The 18,151-nt window shown below is 45.6% G+C and overlaps 1 protein-coding gene across 2 annotated transcripts in view; it reads left to right on the forward strand.

Annotated features, from left to right (window-relative positions):
- Window positions 1-18,151, forward strand: part of LRCH2 (leucine rich repeats and calponin homology domain containing 2) — a 927,979-nt gene that overhangs the window by 590,860 nt on the left and 318,968 nt on the right. For both annotated transcript variants that reach the window (XM_086918732.1, XM_086918733.1), the window contains one exon: window positions 14,324-14,372. In XM_086918732.1, the coding sequence (XP_086774858.1) occupies window positions 14,324-14,372 (49 nt within the window). The remainder of the gene's footprint in view (window positions 1-14,323; window positions 14,373-18,151) is intronic.

Here is an 18,151-nt window from a genome sequence, read left to right on the forward strand (position 1 = left end):
CCTGTAATCTGGTAGAGATGCTGAAGGAATGTAAGAATTAACAATATTGTGAACAATGGTGGCAATCAAAGTCCCCGAATTGGAGAAACGATAGAGGGCAGGGATTGTTAGTTTCGCCAGCTTTAAATCTATCTATAAAAATCAACATTTCTGGAAGAAAGAGAGGTGCACATTCTGTTAAGAGTGGGCGAGTTATTCGACTGTGAGACTGGAGCAATTGATGATTTAGAATAGAATAGGGTGGAAAACGTTCTTGAATAATAATAATTTAGTTTTTGAAGAAAGGGGCTTATGTATCACACATGTTGGGAATTAACAATCTCCTGATTCATAGCAATCGGATGATTCATATATTTAACTGTTGTGAACACCTCCATTGAAGAGTTTTCTGCAGACTCAGTCTTAAGCATTTAACAGGAGGTTTGGCTTGTTTACATTTTTTGTGATATTCTTTAGTGGCCAAAATGATATACATTTTTGTAATATCACCTCAAGTATTACTCCTTCGCCTTTCAAGTTGTCAGCACTTTCTTGTGAGTGATATTAAACTTGGTTTAAACCAAGGGGCAGATAAGCTACAGGATATGCTGTTCTTATTTTTCAAAGGCATTGGTGTGATAAAGGCAGAGCAGAAGTAATCCATTCCCTGATATGGACTAGAATCAGCCTCTACAGAGTCAGTCAGCAGTGGATGATAGGAAGCTAAAACAGATTGGATCCGGCTTCTGAAATCTGATGACATTGTCTTTGCATCATAGAGGTCACATTACAGTTTCTATTACTGTCCGGTAGTTGGATGGAGAATGGACCTGCCACTAGTTAGACCAAATTAGAGAGAAGCTATGGAGTTTCACAATTGAAACTACCTGAATTAATGAAAATCAGGTCTAGTATGTGTCAGTGGGTCCATCTGTGGCTGGTGAAACTACTTGAAACAAGTTTAATGAGGATAAATCTTTTAAGAATTGTTTCTCTGAACCATCTAATGGGTCATTGACGTGATAATTGACATCCTCATGGGTTTTAAAATTGGAGCCTGATAATATAGTTATAACATCACCATCATTTGTTTATCGAACACAGCTTACAGATATCTACGTCGGCCTTAGCGGTATTGAAGATGGAGGTAAGATAACAAGTACAGATGTGTTTAAAAATAATGGCAAGGCCCCCTCCATTTCTATCCTCTCGGTTGAGGTGCCAGATAGAATGGCCGAAAGGGATGGCTTCTGCAATATCTGAAACGGACCTACCCTTTGCCTGGATTAAACGTTTTGTCAACTTGTAGATGTCTTATTCATGTCCAGAGATTGACTGCACATTAATTAAGCAGCATTGGAGGCTCTTCTTCATTATAGAACGGATTGAGCCGGTAGTAGAAGGATTGAGTTGGATAATTACCAGTTGTGAGGCATAGGGGACAAATACACTGTTAGCCAAACATTTATCATCTAGTGGGTCAGACCTACTGAAAGGACAAATAGGGAGAAGTTCTTGGTTCAAGTAATGTATGAGATCTGACCCGGAATGATGTGGGTTGGGGCTGGAGATGTTGCAGGTGCTGGTAGGCGACATTGGCCTTGCTGAGCAAACCATTGGCGTGCACGTGCAGCAGCATCTTTTTTAAAGGCCTTAGTCCTGGCGGGGAGCGGAGGCAGGAAACTAGAGCACTAGTGATGTGTAAAGCACAAAATAGTGGGGAATAAAAATCCCAAACTGGTCTGTGACAGATCATTTGTGTGAGATCAAGCTCCCTTGTCTCGCACAATACAAAGAAAACAAAGCTCAATTGAGTTGAGTACCTGGAGGGAGCCACACCCCTCCAGACATGCAAGGAAATAAAAACCATGTATGGCTAATTGAGGAACTATAAAAACCTCTTGCTGGCTGGGCCTTGCAACCGGTGGCTGAAGTGATGCACAGCTGTGCCTCTTTTAAGACCTCTGTCCTGGGAGTGGGGCATTGCTAGGACAGGGTATGCCTTTAATCCCATCTGAGTCCTGCACTCGGATAGCGAAGGGTTCTACTGCTAGCGCAAAGAGTAGGGGTGAGAGTGGGCATCCCTGTTGTGTGCCTCAGTGGAGAGATCTCAAACTCGTGGCCCTCTCGTTCAGTCGAATGTAGGCAGTCGGGCTATGTGTGACGCAATGACTTTGGAGATGATGGCCCGCCCCAGACCTATTTTGTGTAATACCACTTGGAGATATGTCCAGGCTACACTGTCAAATGCCTTCTCCTCGTCAAGCAAGAGAAGACAGGCAGGGATATCAAGTCTGTGTGTTTTTTCTACTAAATGGGCTATACGCCGGACATTATCTACTCCTTGTCGTTGGTGGTTAAAACCCACCTTGGCGGGATTAATGAGGCCAGGGAAATACGGTTTGAGGCGTGTAGCTAGTATTTTAGTAAAAAGCTTGGCATCCGTATTGAAGAGGGCTGTTGGGCGGTACGAGGAGCATTGTGTCAGATCTTTTCCTACTTTAGGTATAAGAGAGATCTCTGCCATTGCCATTGTGGGGGTAAGACCAGTGTCTTGTGAGAAAGAGTTGAACAGGCGTAGGAGGTGGTCTTGCAGCTGGGGAAGAAATAGGCGGTAAAAGAGTACTGGAAGCCCGTCTGATCCGGGAGCTTTGCCAGAGGGGAGGTCCCGAAGTTCCTCTCTCAGCTCTTCTGCTGTGATGGAGTTGTCTAAGAGGGTATCATGGTGTGGAGTAAAGACTCGCAATAACATTCAGAGAGGAATGAGTGAAGCCTTGTGGGGGAAGGGTCTTTACGAGAGTACAGTTACTGATAGTAGTTCCGGAAAGCCTCTAGTTTGTCCCTCTCTGCACTCGCCCAGCCTGTGTTCTCTACTTGTATTTCGGCAATGTGTGACCTAGCGCGCAGGTGCTGCAGCTTACGGGTCAGGAGCTTGCCTACTTTATCGCCACCCTCATAGTATCTCTGACGTAGGGACAGAGGGTATGCTCTGCTTTGCCTGTGCGGGCAATTGACCACGCAGCAAGGCTAGTTGCCTTTTGGTTCTTCAGGTTGGGGTCGCATGTCCAGGTGCCCCCGCTGCTTAATCTCAGCTTTGAGTTTAGATCCCACCAGTTCCTCTTCCGAACCCTGTGCTATAGCGATTATCCATATTGTGCCACTAATGGTAGCTTTAAACCCATAGCAAAGTGTATGCAAGGGGATCTCAGGTAGCGCACTGAAGCAAAAAAAGTCAGTGATTCCCTTACATATCTCTTCTATGTCCAATGGGTCATGCAGAACGTGTGGGGGTAAGCGCCAGCATGCGTTGTGCTCAGGGCGAGATGCTCCAGTATCCCAATTGAGTACCATGTGGGTGTGGTCGGAGATAGAGATGACTGATAGTTCTGCTGTGTGTAGGTGGCGTAGGATGGAAGGAAAGACAAAGGCATAATCTATGCGAGAATAGGAAGCATGCACATGTGAGTAAAAGGAGTAGTCCCTCACGTCAGGGTGCATATAACGCCATGCAGTCCTCAATGTCCCTCTTTAGATTTGCAGACATTGCCTCAGTATTCTGGAATGTCGCATTACTGGTATCTAGAGAGGGGTCCCAGACTAAGTTAAAGTCCCCGCAGTCCTCCACACCATCCAGTTGTTCCTGTAGGATATGTCTAATATATGCATCTTGGGAAGTGTTGAAGCGTAGAGGTTGAGCAGCGTCAGTTTTCGTTGCCCCCGCATCAGTTGAAGGGACTGGTAAAGAAGACCCTCCCTATCCTTGGTCTCTTTGACTGCAGAGGTATAGAAGCTAGCTTTGTGGTGGATACCCACCCCTAATGTTTTAAAAAATTTTGTAAGCCCTGTACCGCACAGGATATTTCGGGTGTGCCATGCAATGAAGGTCGGCCTTTACCAGATGAGTCTCCCGAGGCATTAGGACATCTGGGTCGTGCTGCAATACATAACGCCAAATTTGTTTCCGCTTCTTAGGGGAGTTTAAGCCACGCATGTGTAGGGAGAGCAGCTTGAGATCACCCGAGGTAAATGGGTGGTTGACTAGTGCGCTGGGGAGGTTGTTTTAATTGGCTGACAGCGAGGTGGTGTAGGCATGATGGCCAATCAATCAATGGGGTTTTATATAGCGTGCTACTCACCCGTGAGGGTCTCAAGGCGCTTGGGGGAAGAAGACGGCTCCAGATCAGTCGAAGAGCCAGGTCTTGAGGTCCTTCCTGGACGTTTGCAGGGTTGGGGAGCGTCTGATGTTCACCGGGAGCTCGTTCCAGGTCTTTGCTGTGATGTATGAGAAGGCTCTTCGTATGCGGGGGGCCTCTTCCAGGACGAGGTCGGCGAAGCTGAGGTTTCTCTTGGGCGCGTGGAAGGAGACTCTCGTTGAGGTATGTGGGTCTGCAGTTGTTGAGGGCTTTGTAGGCATGAATGAGGAGTTTGAAAGTGACTCTTTTCTCGACAGGGAGCCAGTGGAGGTAGTGTAGGTGTTGGGTCATGTGCTTGTGTCGTGGAGTTCCGTGTACTAGTCTGGCTGCCGCTTTGTGGATGGTTTGGAGTCTGTGTAGGAGAGCTTTGCTGATTCCGGCGTAGAAGGCGTTGCTGTAGTCAAGTCTGCTGGTGATGAGTGCGTGGGTGACAGTCTTTCTGCAGTCGGAGGGGATCCATTTGAAGGTCTTGCGGAGGATCCAAAAGCAGTTGAAGCTGGTGGAGGCGACAGCGTTGACCCGGAAGTTCATGCAGAAGGAGGAGTGAAAGATGATCCCGAGGTTCGAGGCGTGGTCGGTGGGTTGGGTCCGAGGGCGGATGGCCACCAGGTGTTACCCCAGGCGGTGGAGCAGGGTCAGAGGATGAGGACCTCAGTCTTCTCCGAGTTGAGCTTCAGACAGCTGTCCCTCATCCAGGGTTGAATAGGCTCTCCCAGCTTCCTACGCCCCCTGTTTTTGCTCTTGTGAAAACTTGCACGTTTGCCCAGCTTGATTGCAGGTCTGTTTGGGGCCCATCTTAGGACTGGGCATTATCCACATAAAAACGACTCCATCCCCTCCCAACCTCTTATAGTAGTAAGCATCCTCTCGTTTTTGCCTTACGTTACAAAGTGTGCGACCTGCAAGAAAAAACTAAATACTTCTTCAGTGTGCGGCGATCTGCACTGAGGCGCTCTAATTCCGCTAGAGGAGTCACCCTCTAGAAGAGAAATTCTTTGGGGTGCAGCTATCAGTAATGCAGCAGGGACAACTTGACCCGAACGTCAAGGTCCCCTGCCACCCCAAGGCCCATCTCCTTCAGTGATAGTTCGATAAGAGGGGCACATGGCAGTAGGTTCTATGCATTGTTCATGTGTCCACATTTAGATCGCGGCGCGATCAGACTGAGCCAGCAGTCGAGTTGTCAGGGGAGACTCCCCTGCTGAGGGTGCGTAGATGTTTAATGATGTCTACCTTTGCGTCTTGGGAGGATAATTCTGGGTTCTGTCTGTTTGGTCGACGCTGGGGGACCGTAGTCCATTTGTGCTTAAGATCTTGTCCTGAGGATCGCGGTTGGGGTGGTTCATCCCTTGTCTGAGGATCGTCCGCTAACCCCAGTAATGCTTTGGCTTCTGCCAGTGAGTGTAGTGAGCGGCGCCTGCCTTCCCATTTGAACAGAAGTGCCAAAGGTTGGCCTCACTGATAGCAGATACCTTGGGCGTGCAGCCTGTCAGTGATATATTCGAAGTTGCTGTGTTTTCGGAGAGTGATGCGAGAGATCCTGGTAAAGTTGGAATGGGTGGCCTTGAAATTTAAGCTCTGTCTTGCCCCTAGCTACTTGCATGATCGCTTCCTATTCCGTAAAAAAGTGCACTCTGGTTAAGATATCTGGACCACTGTCGGCCTGTCCTCATGACAACTCGATGGGCCCGATCCAGGGCAGGTAGGGATGCGTCCTCGTCACCTCTGATCGCCTGGAGTAGCTCTGCTGTAAAGTTCATGATATCTGTGCCTTCTGAGCTTGGAGGCACCTCTTGTATACAGATGTTGTTGCTGCAGCTCCTATTTTCCATGGCCTCCTGCTTGGTTTGCAGCACGATATGTTGATCCTCCAGTGTGTTTATTCTTCTCCACAACATCTTCTGATGTAGCATCAACCGTCCGCTCCAGGTCTCTGGCGCTCCGCTTAGGCGTTTAGGAGCGTGGGGTGAAACGTTCCCTTGTATGTTGCTGCTGGTTGCCACCAGATTCCTCTAGTTCTGAGGGAGTGGTAGGGATGGAGCGGGTGCTCCCAGCAGGGCCTACAGGTCTGGGATGCGAGGTTCGCTTGGGGGCCAGAAGCTGTCAGTGAAGAGACCCTGCCAGGAGTTGGAGTTTGCTTCTCAAGTTCTTTCCTGGCAGGGTTCTTGTCTGCTTACTCTTTCCACGTGGCGCGCATTTTGGGGAACGCCCGATTGGCTGTGTGCGCCAGCCCTAGCTTTGCTGGCCTGACCCTGGCTCTGCGGGCACTTTGGACTGAGTCAGTGATTGCAGCTGTGCCCCCTGCTCTCTGTGTTTAGTGACGCTCTACTTAGCAGGCCCCAATGAGCCGCCACCGAGTCTCACCACCAGGAGCCCTCCACTATGGCCTCTGGGCTCTTGCTTCCCTCTGCGCTTGTTCATACTCCCTGTGCAGTTGTGCATTGGGGCCAAGTATCGAAGTGCCCCCCCCCGCCAGTGCCCTGCCATGTGTCAGGGTTAAGTATGAATGTCCCTGGGTTCAGATGGCCTGCGTTGGCTCCTGGTCTAAGGCCTATGCCGGCCCCAGCTACTGTCCCACGCCTACCGGATATGTAGTCGCGCAGCTCCACTCCAGAAGGTGGCAGGGGGAACTCCGCTCTCATCCCAGCAAAGCTGCAGGCCGGACTGCTGTGTCAGTGCAGTCCTGAGCTGCCTCGTCTGGTCCTTTGGCGTCGATGAGAGCAAGCTGTTCTCACTCTCACAGGGAGCTCTCCATTTAGACTGACCCTGCAGTGATGGCAGCGCGGAAGCTCCGGTGGGGCGCGAGACGGGTGTCCGCCGTTGTCTTCATCAGTGGCCCCCAGGCCCTTGAAGGTCGCAGTCGCCCATAGCTATGATGGCCAGTGCTCGTGGGGGTGCAGTCCTGATTAGTGCGGCGGGCTCACTGGCTCCCCCAATGTCGGTTGGCTTCGAGAAAATTACTAAGTCGGAGGCCCCCGGGGCTCAGCATAGGTGTCCCCACACCACAGGCAGCATGATGCAGGTTTTCCTCTGCGTTGTAGCGCGGTGGTGGCGTGGCGGCCTCCGGAGACAAAATGGCAACCTTCGTGGATCATCTCCAGGGATCTGGCTGCACTGGTCAACATTGTTTGGGTTGCAGCGGGCTCCAATTGATGTTACCTGGTGCCAGTTGACACCAGGAGCCCCCGGAATCGACAACTGGTGCCCCTTAGCAGTAGGAAATTGGTCGATGGGCCGCAGGAGGACGGAGAGCGAGAGAAGCACGTCTTACTCCATTGCCTCCCTGGCCGCGCCCCCCGAGCAGAGTCCTTTCCACACAATTGAATGTGAATTTGATGCAGCTTACAATGCTATGCTTACCCGCGACTGCTCTCCTGCATGAAGCATGTCTCACAAGGATAAACATAACCTAATTATGTATTTGTAGTTTTTACTAGTGGCTTATAAGTAGTAGACACACAGTTGTCTTCTTACACACACACACACACACACACACACACTCACAATCTCACTCTCACTCTCACTCTATGCATTAAATTACACATATGTGCATCATGGAAGATGGAAATGTTTTTGGCGACAACGCCGCTAAGTTTTCTCTAGAAAGGGTTCCTATGGGGGCCTCCGCTCTGTCCCTAGCTAGCATCACTGCCAGATCCTTTCACACTAAACTTTCAAGGACGAGCCCTCCTGTGTTGGCTGCATATCGGGGCTTCCTCCTTTATCAGTGGGCCGGGGCTGTCCCTGCCCAGGAGCAGTGTGACAGTGTAATCACCAGATTTAAATTTTCCTCTTCACTTTTTCCTTTCCAGGAACTGAGCCAATCACTGATAATTTCTAATAATTGCTCCTTGTTTTTGGGGAGGCCTTTGTTGTCTCTCCTGGAATAATATGTTCATTTAAGTTTCTTGGGATCCTCCAAAACAAACTTGGCATATATGGTTTACCTCAGTAGTTCAGATTTTCCATCAAACCGTACTTATCTATCTATGACTTATAACTAATAATATAAGGCCTACCGTAGGTCAACACATAGTCTTCCAGAGTTCTTTCTGCTCCAGGCTACCTGGGTGAAACTAATGGGCTGCGCATGACAGTGGTCTCATACGTGCAGCCCACACACACAGCGTCTTCACGTGTAACCAGCCCATTACCCCTTTCCCTAGCTGTGTTGCAGTGGCCTTATGATCAAAGGTGGACACTGGTTGTAAATATGCTCAGACCAATAACTGTGAAGTTATTATCAGTGAGACTCTGATAATGAGACTCATACGCAGTAGACCTCCACTGATAGGACAATCATAAGCATAAATCCAGGTGGACTAAATGGGCCGAATACATGGCTGCTTGGCTGAATCCCTGTAAAGTGTACTTGCCCCACTCATTAATAGTGATGGATTGGAAGAAAAGTGAGTGCTCCTTAGCTATAGGGCTTTCCTCAACAGTAATGTATTTTTACACGCAAGGTGATGCTGGGAGGATATTACTGCCTAGGATCTTACTTCCAGAGTGGGAAAGTAAAACTGGTATTGTAAACACTGATAGTGCAGAAACTTTTTAAGGCTAAGATTAGGGTCACCTGCTAGTGGCATGTCTACTCTCATTTTAAAAGCTATCTAATCTCATCTAGTCGAATTGTATAGCACATGGCTACCTGGAGTCTTCCCAGTGTTGATTTAAACCAGCAGGTCAAAAAGATCAGCCTGGGTAGGAGCTCAGGGAGGAAAGATTAGAAAATAGCCATGCCTTAAGAGCTTTCCTGAAGATACGTTCGGAATCTAGTTGCCGCTGTTTGAGTGGCAGGGAGTTACAGAGTCTAGGTGCCAGGAGCAACCAACCATCTGCATCTATGAATTGTGGGTGTCATTGCGAGAGAGGAAGCTTGGACCTTAAAGATCTGCCAGGGTTATTTGGTTCGACAATGGCATGAAGAATTTGAGTCCCTTTCCTGTTAAGGGCCCTGGAAGTAATTCGCAGAAATTGAAATTGGACTTGTTGCTTCATGGTTAACCAATGAAGGTCCACCAAGACCCTCCTAGGGAATAGGAGGTGCGTGGGATTTTGAGGAGGAAACAGGCAACTGCATTTTGAATCATTTGTAGCCTTTTCTTGACATAGCATGGGGACCTTAAATATAGGGAATTCCCGTTATCCAGCTGAGAGATAATCAGGGCTTGGATAATGAGTCTCTGTACCCGGGGTGTGGGGACAAAAGATCTAACACTTTCATTAGAAATCTAAGGATACCAAAATATTTTGCAGCTTGTGAGGTTGCCTTACTTTCATTGTAAGCCTGTTGCGTAAACAGATACCCAAACATTTTATTTTGTTGTACTCGCCTGGAGTGGCTCCTAGCATTCCGGTCAGGGTAGAGGCTCCCTCTTGGCTTATTGCTTCCTACCAAAATAAGCTCTGTTTTGTCCCTGTTCAGTTTGAGTGAGCAGTTGGCCATCCAGTAGGCCATCTCTTTAAGGCAGGGGACAAGTTGATTACATTTAGAGCCTTGTTCTGGAGTGATAGGTACAACTAAATGTGTATAGTCAGCATACAAAACTATAGTCAAGCCAAAAGACTGGACTTGCTTTGCTAAAGGGAGCAAGTAAAGATTACAAAGAGTAAGACTTAATGTGGAACTCTGAGGTACTTCACATTTCAGGTACAAGGTATCGGAGGAATATGCTTGGTTCCACACCTGAAAGGTTCTGCCTTAGAGGAAGGACTTGAGCCAGTTCAGCGCACAGTCACATATCCCTACCTCCATGAGCCTTGTGACAAGTGTTGTATTATCCACTGTGTTGAAGGCCGCAATGAGGTCCAGGAGAATAATCGCTGCTGAGCTGTCCTGATCAAGAAGTTGTCTGAGGTCTTCAGTTACGGCTAGCAGCCTAAATCCCTTTTGGCTGTAGTGGAGAAGATAGTTTGATTCTAAAAAACATGATGACTGATGTTTCTCCAGAAGTTTGGATATGCTTGGCGAACAGGAGATGGATCTAGTTTCCCAGACATGAGGGGTCAAGCTTTGTTTTTTTTCAGCTGGGGTTTTACCACTGCGTGTTCCATTGGTGGGGAACTATGACAGAGGAAAATGACCGGTTCAGTAGTTCTAATAGGACTTGAAAAATTATCTCTGGGCCTTGTGCTAGGTAATGGAGGGAGTCTGGGTCAAGTGGAGATCCTGACTTCACTCGGCTCAGTAAGGTAACATTTGATTGTGAGAGATGGGGGAAAGGCCCAGAGTTTTGACAAATTAGTGGGAAGGAACCTGCATGGGGCACAAATTCCTTTAGTTGCTTGGAAATGACGAATACATGTCTAAGATTTTTTTTAGAGATGAAAGAGGCTAACTCACTGCAAAAGGCAATTGAGGGTTCAAGGTTTGTGGGGTCAAATCTCACCTCCACTAATGATTTAAGAATTAAGAATATTTCCCTAAGTGAGTTTGATTCATTCACCGTTTTAGTGGAATAATAGGTTGCTTGGGCAGTTCTAATCTTGCAGTGGTAAAGCCTTATTTCTTCCTGGTATTCTAGCCTACTTGCTTTGTCGTAGTGCCTCCTCCATTTCCTTTCTAGTTTCTTACAATGTTTCTTCAGTAGTAACAGGATGGGGGAGAACCATGGTGGCTGTTTCGATTTCTTTGGGGCCATGGAAGTCTTTGCCGGAAGGACTGTGTCTAGCGATTATTAATCCAGTTAAAAAGCCTGGAATTATCCCCAAAAATGAGATCCCCCTATGTCGACTTAGTTTTGCTAACATTGTCACTCCAAAGATTTTTAGCTAATTTAAACCAACAGCGATTCTTTGTCTTAGGCCGAGGAGGGGCATAGGGTGAGAAAAGGGGTGGAAGATGATAGGGATCAAGTAATGATCAGACGATAGCTGATGAACTTGAAGGCCAGGTGAATTACTAAAAACCAAATCAATTGTATTTCCTTTGTTGTGGGTGAGACCCTTGACCTTTTGTTCAAGTTAAATTCAAGTATGGTCTTAGAGGAGACGATTGTCTGCACTGGCTATGCTATCCTTGTCATGAATGTTGAAATCTCCTAGTAGAGTGAAGTTGATCTTGTTTAAGGCTAAGTCAGCAACTGCCTCTGAAAGTGTGTTGAGTAGGACCAGGAGGCCACTAAGGTAGAATTCCAGAGAAGGTAAAAGTAGGGTTAAGTAAGATGACAAAAGAGAGACTTTCCCAATCAAGGAGGGTGGAGGGGGTGATAACGACATTCAAACTGTCTTTGAGAATGGTGGTGATGCCTCGCTTCCTTTGTTTACTCTATCTTGCCGAATAATGTGATATACTGAAGGAAGGCCCTGGACCACATCTGGTTCAAAGCCTTTGTGTAGCCAGCTACCTGTCAGAAACAAGATTTGAGGACTATTGTCCTCTATTGGGGAACAACTGTCCTTTTTGTGGCAGGCCAGTGACCTATAGTTCATAAGAAAGAGGCGTAATGTGTCCTCTTTATTTCTTTTAGACTGAGGAAGGGTAGGCTGAAAATGGAAGGAGCAGGTTGTACAATAAAAGCTGGGATCTGTCGAGTCAAGAGCAGGTGTGCATGCAGCTGTGCTTTACAATAACCTGCAGGTTCTGCACCTGTTTGGCAGAATAAGTGATAATATTTTGTGTTGGGGGGGGGGGTGGGGCAGGCGTCCTGGCCCCTGGACGCAGACGGGCTTACCTTTAGCACGCCAGCGGTGTGCGTCTGCTCCACAGTCGTGCTTTTATGGGCAAAGAAAAAATAAGCTGGAGTGCGTAATCAATGGCCTCTCTAGCGAGGCCTGAAGTGCTAGAGTGTTTCTCCTAGTTTCTCCGGGACCCGCCGATAACACACAGAATGCAACACTTCACCACACAGACAAAATTCACAATAATATCTTTAACATTATTAAAAATGTTATTAGACTTTTTTAAATTCCCCCAATTCGAGCAGCGTGCCAGCAGCGGTCTGAACCTGAGGACCGTACTGGCTTAACTGCGCCTCCACGCCACAGTGGTGCTTTTATGGGCAGAGAAAAAATAAGCTAGAGCGCCTACCTCAATGCGTTAAGTACCAGAATACTTCTCCTTGCTCTACCGGGGCCCTCCGATAACACACAGATTGTAACACTTCACCACACGGTCAAAAGTCACAATATGTCACAAAAGCTACGTGTTTTAGCTATTGAAATACATAGGTCAGCCTTCACTTTACTATATATGACAGCTTGGTGAGTAGTATTGTATTGTATTGTAATTGCATTTATATAGCGCTTACTACCCCTGACGAGTCGTTGAATCACTGTTTCGGCGGGTAGCACGCTACCCTGGGACCCATAGAGGATTAGTGTTGAATTAGTATAGTGAAACATGCAAGTACACTTTAAGTGGTGGATAGGTTAGTCAGTTATTTGGATATGGAATGATAGCAGAAGGATAGAGGAGGACAAAGGTTTGTATTTATTTATCGCTTGTTGACGCACGCTATTCAGACGGCCTATAAAGGATTAGTGGTGAATTAATATGGTGAAATATGAGGTAATTTCAGTTGTGGATATTAGTCTGTTACTTGGAGTGAGAAGGATAGCGGAGGGATAAAAGGGGAAGAAAGATTAGCATTCATATAGCACTTGTTACCCCTGATGGGTGTTGAAGCGCTTTTCTGCCGAATAGCACGCTACTCCGGAACCCATAAAGGATAAGTGTTGAAAATTAGTATAGTATAAATATGAAGTAATTTGAGTAGTAGATATGTTATTCAGTTATTTGGGCAGTATATTAGTATAGTTGAATATGGAATTTGAGAAGTGAACATGTTAGTCTGATAATTTTGATTGAAAAGGATAGTGGAGGGATAAAAGAGTGAAGGATTTTTTTTTAAGGTCTTAGTAGTAGGAAGAGGCTTTTGGATGAGTAAAAAGGAGTTTTGGAGGGGGGAGTCAGAGGGGAGAGTTTAAAAAGGTTTGTTTTAAGGGATCGGTGTAGTAAAAAGAGGTGTCAGATGATGCAAGGAGGGGTAGAGCAGGAGAGAGTCCAGAAAGGGTTATTTTGGCGATCATAGTAGTGGTATGGGGCTTGGGATAAATGAGAGAGTGGATGTAGAGGATATATTGATAGATGTATAGGATGAGAGATAGGGTAGTGCATTGGAAGGAGTAGTAGAAAAGTTTGAGATGAGTCAGAAGGTTGAGCTAGAAGATATATTGAGCGAAGTGTAGACTGAGAAATAGGCTAGTGCATTGGAAATGCTAAATTAGAAGAAAGTGATAAATATATAGATCAATAAGTACATTGAAAGTGTATCGATACATAAAGGAAGTAAGTATATTTAGATTAAATATATTGATAGAGGCACAGGATGAGAAATAGGGTAGTGTATTGGATATGCTTTTTCAGGAGAAAAGTAAGACACACAGATCCAAGTACATGGATGTTACATAGATGCACAATGGAAGTATGTACATGTAGACCAAAGATAATTTTTATTTATTGATTAATATTATTATTATTTTTTTTTTCTTTTCTCTTAACAACATATATATTTTACATGTTTTATAAAGTAATACACAAAGATAGGTACATATCTATAGTGAAAACAAATGCTTATATACAGAGGGATATGCTGTAAATTTCTGTTTCCGTATGGTGCTTATGGGGAAGAGCCAAATCTTGAGTAGTTTTCTGAAGATAAGTTGGTTGTCGGTGGATCTTATGTTGGGGGCTAAAGAGTTCCATAGTTTGGCTGCTTGAACAGAGAAGGACTTAGAAACGTTTCTGGAGCTTTTCTTCATGGGGTCCCTGGAAGCTTTTAGCCAGTCCGGATTTGGCTCTGCCCCTCCAAGATACATATTCCTAGTTTTCTGGGTCAAGCAGGAGGTCACTCCTGACCAATGGGGAAGAGCTTTTAAACGGTGCATACACCCGGCAGTCCACATCACGTCCCTGCCTTCCGTTTACCCCTTTTGCTGCTTCTACAGGAGTGTGTTACTTTGCTAGTGGTGATCGTGGGTGTAAGATTAGTTAGTGATATGTAACAGGAATACAATTTGTTTGTAATTTACCATAGAATGTATCTATACAAACGTGTCTTTAACTTTTTACATGGTGTTTCAAACCTGTAGTAGAAACAGAAATGTTCCCTTGAATAATTGGCAGTTGTTCTTTTCTTTTTAAGCACCGTGGCCGATGACTCCAACTCACCATTGTCTCCGTACAGCTGGCAGGTAAGTTAAGGAAAATTTTACTGATTTTGATGGTGCATTAAATGTTGTATGTAAAACAAAAATGGGTTAAACTATTACATTCACATTGTCAAACCAACCCTGCTGCACCAAACATCTCCCAGCGGTATTGGAACCCCTACGTCGTAGGCCATGACACTGAAGCAAAACGACATTTATCAGATTACTTCATATTGGCCTCAACAGTACAAAAGATAACGTAGGTTTCATGCAGGCTGATACTGTGTAGCGTAGCCTGTCTCGCCCTATTATTTTCCATCTTAAACAGCCGTTTTCTGAACACTGAACCTCTGAATAGCCTCAAGTTTTCCCGCTCAAGAATTGGTTGCTTAATTTTTAGCTGAAGCAAGCCAGCTATTCGAGTTTAAGATAGATCGTGCAGCATACCTGGTCCTGTTTTCACTAGGAAAACAGCAACTCCGCTTTTCCCTATCACCGCTTTGCCTGTGCTAGGGTGAAGGCTACTTTTCACACTGCTATGGGGGTCGCCTCTGACAGATGCTAGTTGGCGCTCCAACCCGGCGTGACCCTTGGCTTGAAAGTCCTAGCATGAAGTTCCCCTAACCTATGGCCCCCGACCAGGTTGTTTATAGTATTTGGCTGCCGATTTTATCTTGCGTTTAAAAAAATAAAACAGTACCTGCAGACACTAAAGTATAAACGATATTAAAGCAAACATTGCTAAAAATGTGTCATCTTGATTCTATGTCAGGATCGGCGGCAATGTTATTCTTTCCTTCGAAGAATTACTCTGTAACATATTAAACACAGCAGCCATTTAAAACCTTAAAAAACTACGTTGTTCCATTAACACCAGGGAAAGAATACAGATTTATAAGTCCTTTCACAGTCTGTGCTGCCAGGCCCCAACCTATCTGTCGCTGCTTAATGCCCCTCTTTCTTCGCTGCCAGGGAAGTAGTCTTTTATTCTCTCTTTAGTTCTCTACCAGTATTTGGCGCTTTCTGTGCATTTGTGGCTGCCTTTTCTTCAGGGTATCGTGTGTCTCCTACATGTTGGCTTGCATTTGTACTAGTGTGACCTCGTTTATAGGTAGAGCATTTGATACCTCTTGTATATACTTTAGTATATACTTATGTGTATGTACTTTGTGGGCTCCGGAGATCAGCCCTAGGACTTGTCTGCTTACGCTTAGGGACATTTTATTTCTGTTCAGCTGCCTTTATTTAACTGTTTTGATAGAAAACGACCAGTAGAGGTCAGTAAAATACCAGAATTACTTTCTGCTGAGGGACTTTTTGGTCTATGTAAGGTCTATGTGCTTTCTAACGCCCCCTGACAATACTGCAATTGAGGCACACTGCCAATGACGCAGTACCAGCACACTAAAATTGTCTAACAGCGTGCAACTGCGCCATCAAATTTAAAATGCAGTACGTTAGAAATATAATATTCATGAAACTCACAAAAGATTCGGTCTCCAACAACTGGGGGGTTGGTTAAGGTAAAGTGTTCCTTTTTAAGGATGAGAACCCTCACTCATCCGAAGGTGACATGCTTCATCATTGGAGCCCCATTTTTGAGTTTGATGTACTGTTAGGGAGTGATACGCTCTCATCTGGGTTTCCTCCCTTAGATCCTAAGTGTGTTTTTGATCCAGTGAACAGCCCAGTGACTGTGGATCTTTAGCACTAACCCCTCCTCCACCTTACTTCTGTGTGCTACCCAAGGTCCATAAACCGACTGGATCATCACCGGGGTGGCCTATTGTATACAGAATAGGATCCGTACTCGAACCACTCTCTTAATTTGTAGACTGGTTCCTATGGCCTTTTGTCACAGAGATGCCTTCATATTTGCAAGACACCAAGCACATACTTAGCACATTGATAGAGATGTCTTTTGATCCAGAGATTCACATCCTAGTATCCTTTGATGTAGAGTCCCTTTGCACTTACATTCCGCAGGATGAATCCCATGACACCATAAGATCTCTACTGAATCAACGAGAACGTGAAGATTTGACACCTACATCCTTTGTGCTGCAATGTGCCACACTTGCTTTAAAGGAAAACTTTTTCCAATATGGGGAGAATCTATACCTACAGGTCACAGGGACATCTGTGGGCAGTACATTTGCCCCCAGTATGGCAAATTTGTAGATGCACGATTTTGAGACCAAATATATCTACCCTGTTGAGAATCCATACTCTTCCAATCTGAAGTTTGGAAGATATACATTGTCGATATACTGATAATATGGGAAGGTTCAGTGGCCTCCCTAGACACCTTTGCAAATTGGCTGAATTTGAGAAATCCCCATCTGAAGTTCACCTACGAGTTCAGAAAACTTTCACTACCATTTCTGGACCTCCTATTGTATTCAAAATATGGAGGCATTTACTCTGAACTGTACACCAAACCCATAGCTCTGAATTCATTTATGAATTACACCAGCTTCCATCCCCACTCACACAGAAACACCTCCCTTTTTGGTGGGTAAGCTTAGTATTTTCCATAATACCAGCTGCCTTAGATTCCACACCTGCGTTCTTGCAAATGCCAATGATTTTAGGATGGTTTGAACTTTAGGCTCTCCCCTTACGGGTGGACTAACTTTGATCCTAACATGCTTGGGGAAAACAAAGTTGTTTGCCCTAGACTGTAAAACTGCAAACGCAGGGTCAATGAGTGTTTGCTTTTTCCAGGAGGTTATTACTTTTTTAGGCAGCATATTACTCATTTCTAATGCGTAATTTGAATTGTGTCGCACCCAGGTCTTTATAGCGGGCACAATTGGGTTGTAGCTGAAGGCAGCGCAAGTTTCTCTCAGTGGGGCAGTATGGTGTTCTTTGGAGGAGAGGATGTGGCACTTTGGTCAGAGTTGCTGAATTTGGCACTGGGGAACCAGGCTCAGCCTTCAAGACCAGTCCACCAGACCACTCTCCTGAGGTAGCACATTCCCTTGCTTGACCTTAGAAGACCCCACAAGACCTTAGAAGCCCTGGTGTTTTAGCACCAGCATGTGCACCCTAGCAGTGGCAATTGTGGGTTAACCTTAAAGGCCTGTCAACCACAATCCATACTGAACTTCACCTCCAGTCTTGCAGGCAGGCCTATGAAACAGTACACCCTAGCACAACAGTGGTTGTCACTGAGGTCACAGGACCCTTGAGCAGGGTGGCTCTTTGGCGGTGCTATCGCTCGGGGGCGGACTTCGGGTGGGGTGTCATGCTTGCAAGTATATTATGTTTCTAAAAGCGATTGCTGCCTCCTTCCTGGTCTCCAGCAATTTTAGGCAAAATGTCATGATAACTCTGGTGATTAATGTTCTTCCAAGAGAGAGATGTCGTTTTGTCAAGTGGAAGTTTTGACTCATGGAAAGGTAGCGCAGAGGGCTAATTTGCCTGCTGCAAAGAACATGTACCATCCAGATCACAAAGTGCACATAATGTAAATGGGTCTGTGGGTTACTGCTTTTGTCAGTGAGATCCTTTTGTTACTTGCAGTTTATAAGTCAAAATTCTAACATAGAACAGTGAGTTATTAACTTCTATCTAAGAGCTGCATGTTTTTTCCCCAGTCTGATTATCCTAATGTTGCAAAAAGGGTTCATTTGAATAGAAATCAATTCTGGTTATTAAAGAGAACCCCCAATCGTAGTATTACGTTCTAAATTCAGGGTGTGTGTTTCTCCAGACCAGTCACTGTTAAACTATACTGCCTACTAGTATGGATGTCATATGACTCCTACACCTTGTAGTTTTTTGTCTTATGTAACATTTCCTATACAGAGATTTAC

Source organism: Lissotriton vulgaris, chromosome 4_1 (assembly GCF_964263255.1).
Source record: "Lissotriton vulgaris chromosome 4_1, aLisVul1.2, whole genome shotgun sequence".
NCBI lineage: Eukaryota > Metazoa > Chordata > Amphibia > Caudata > Salamandridae > Lissotriton > Lissotriton vulgaris.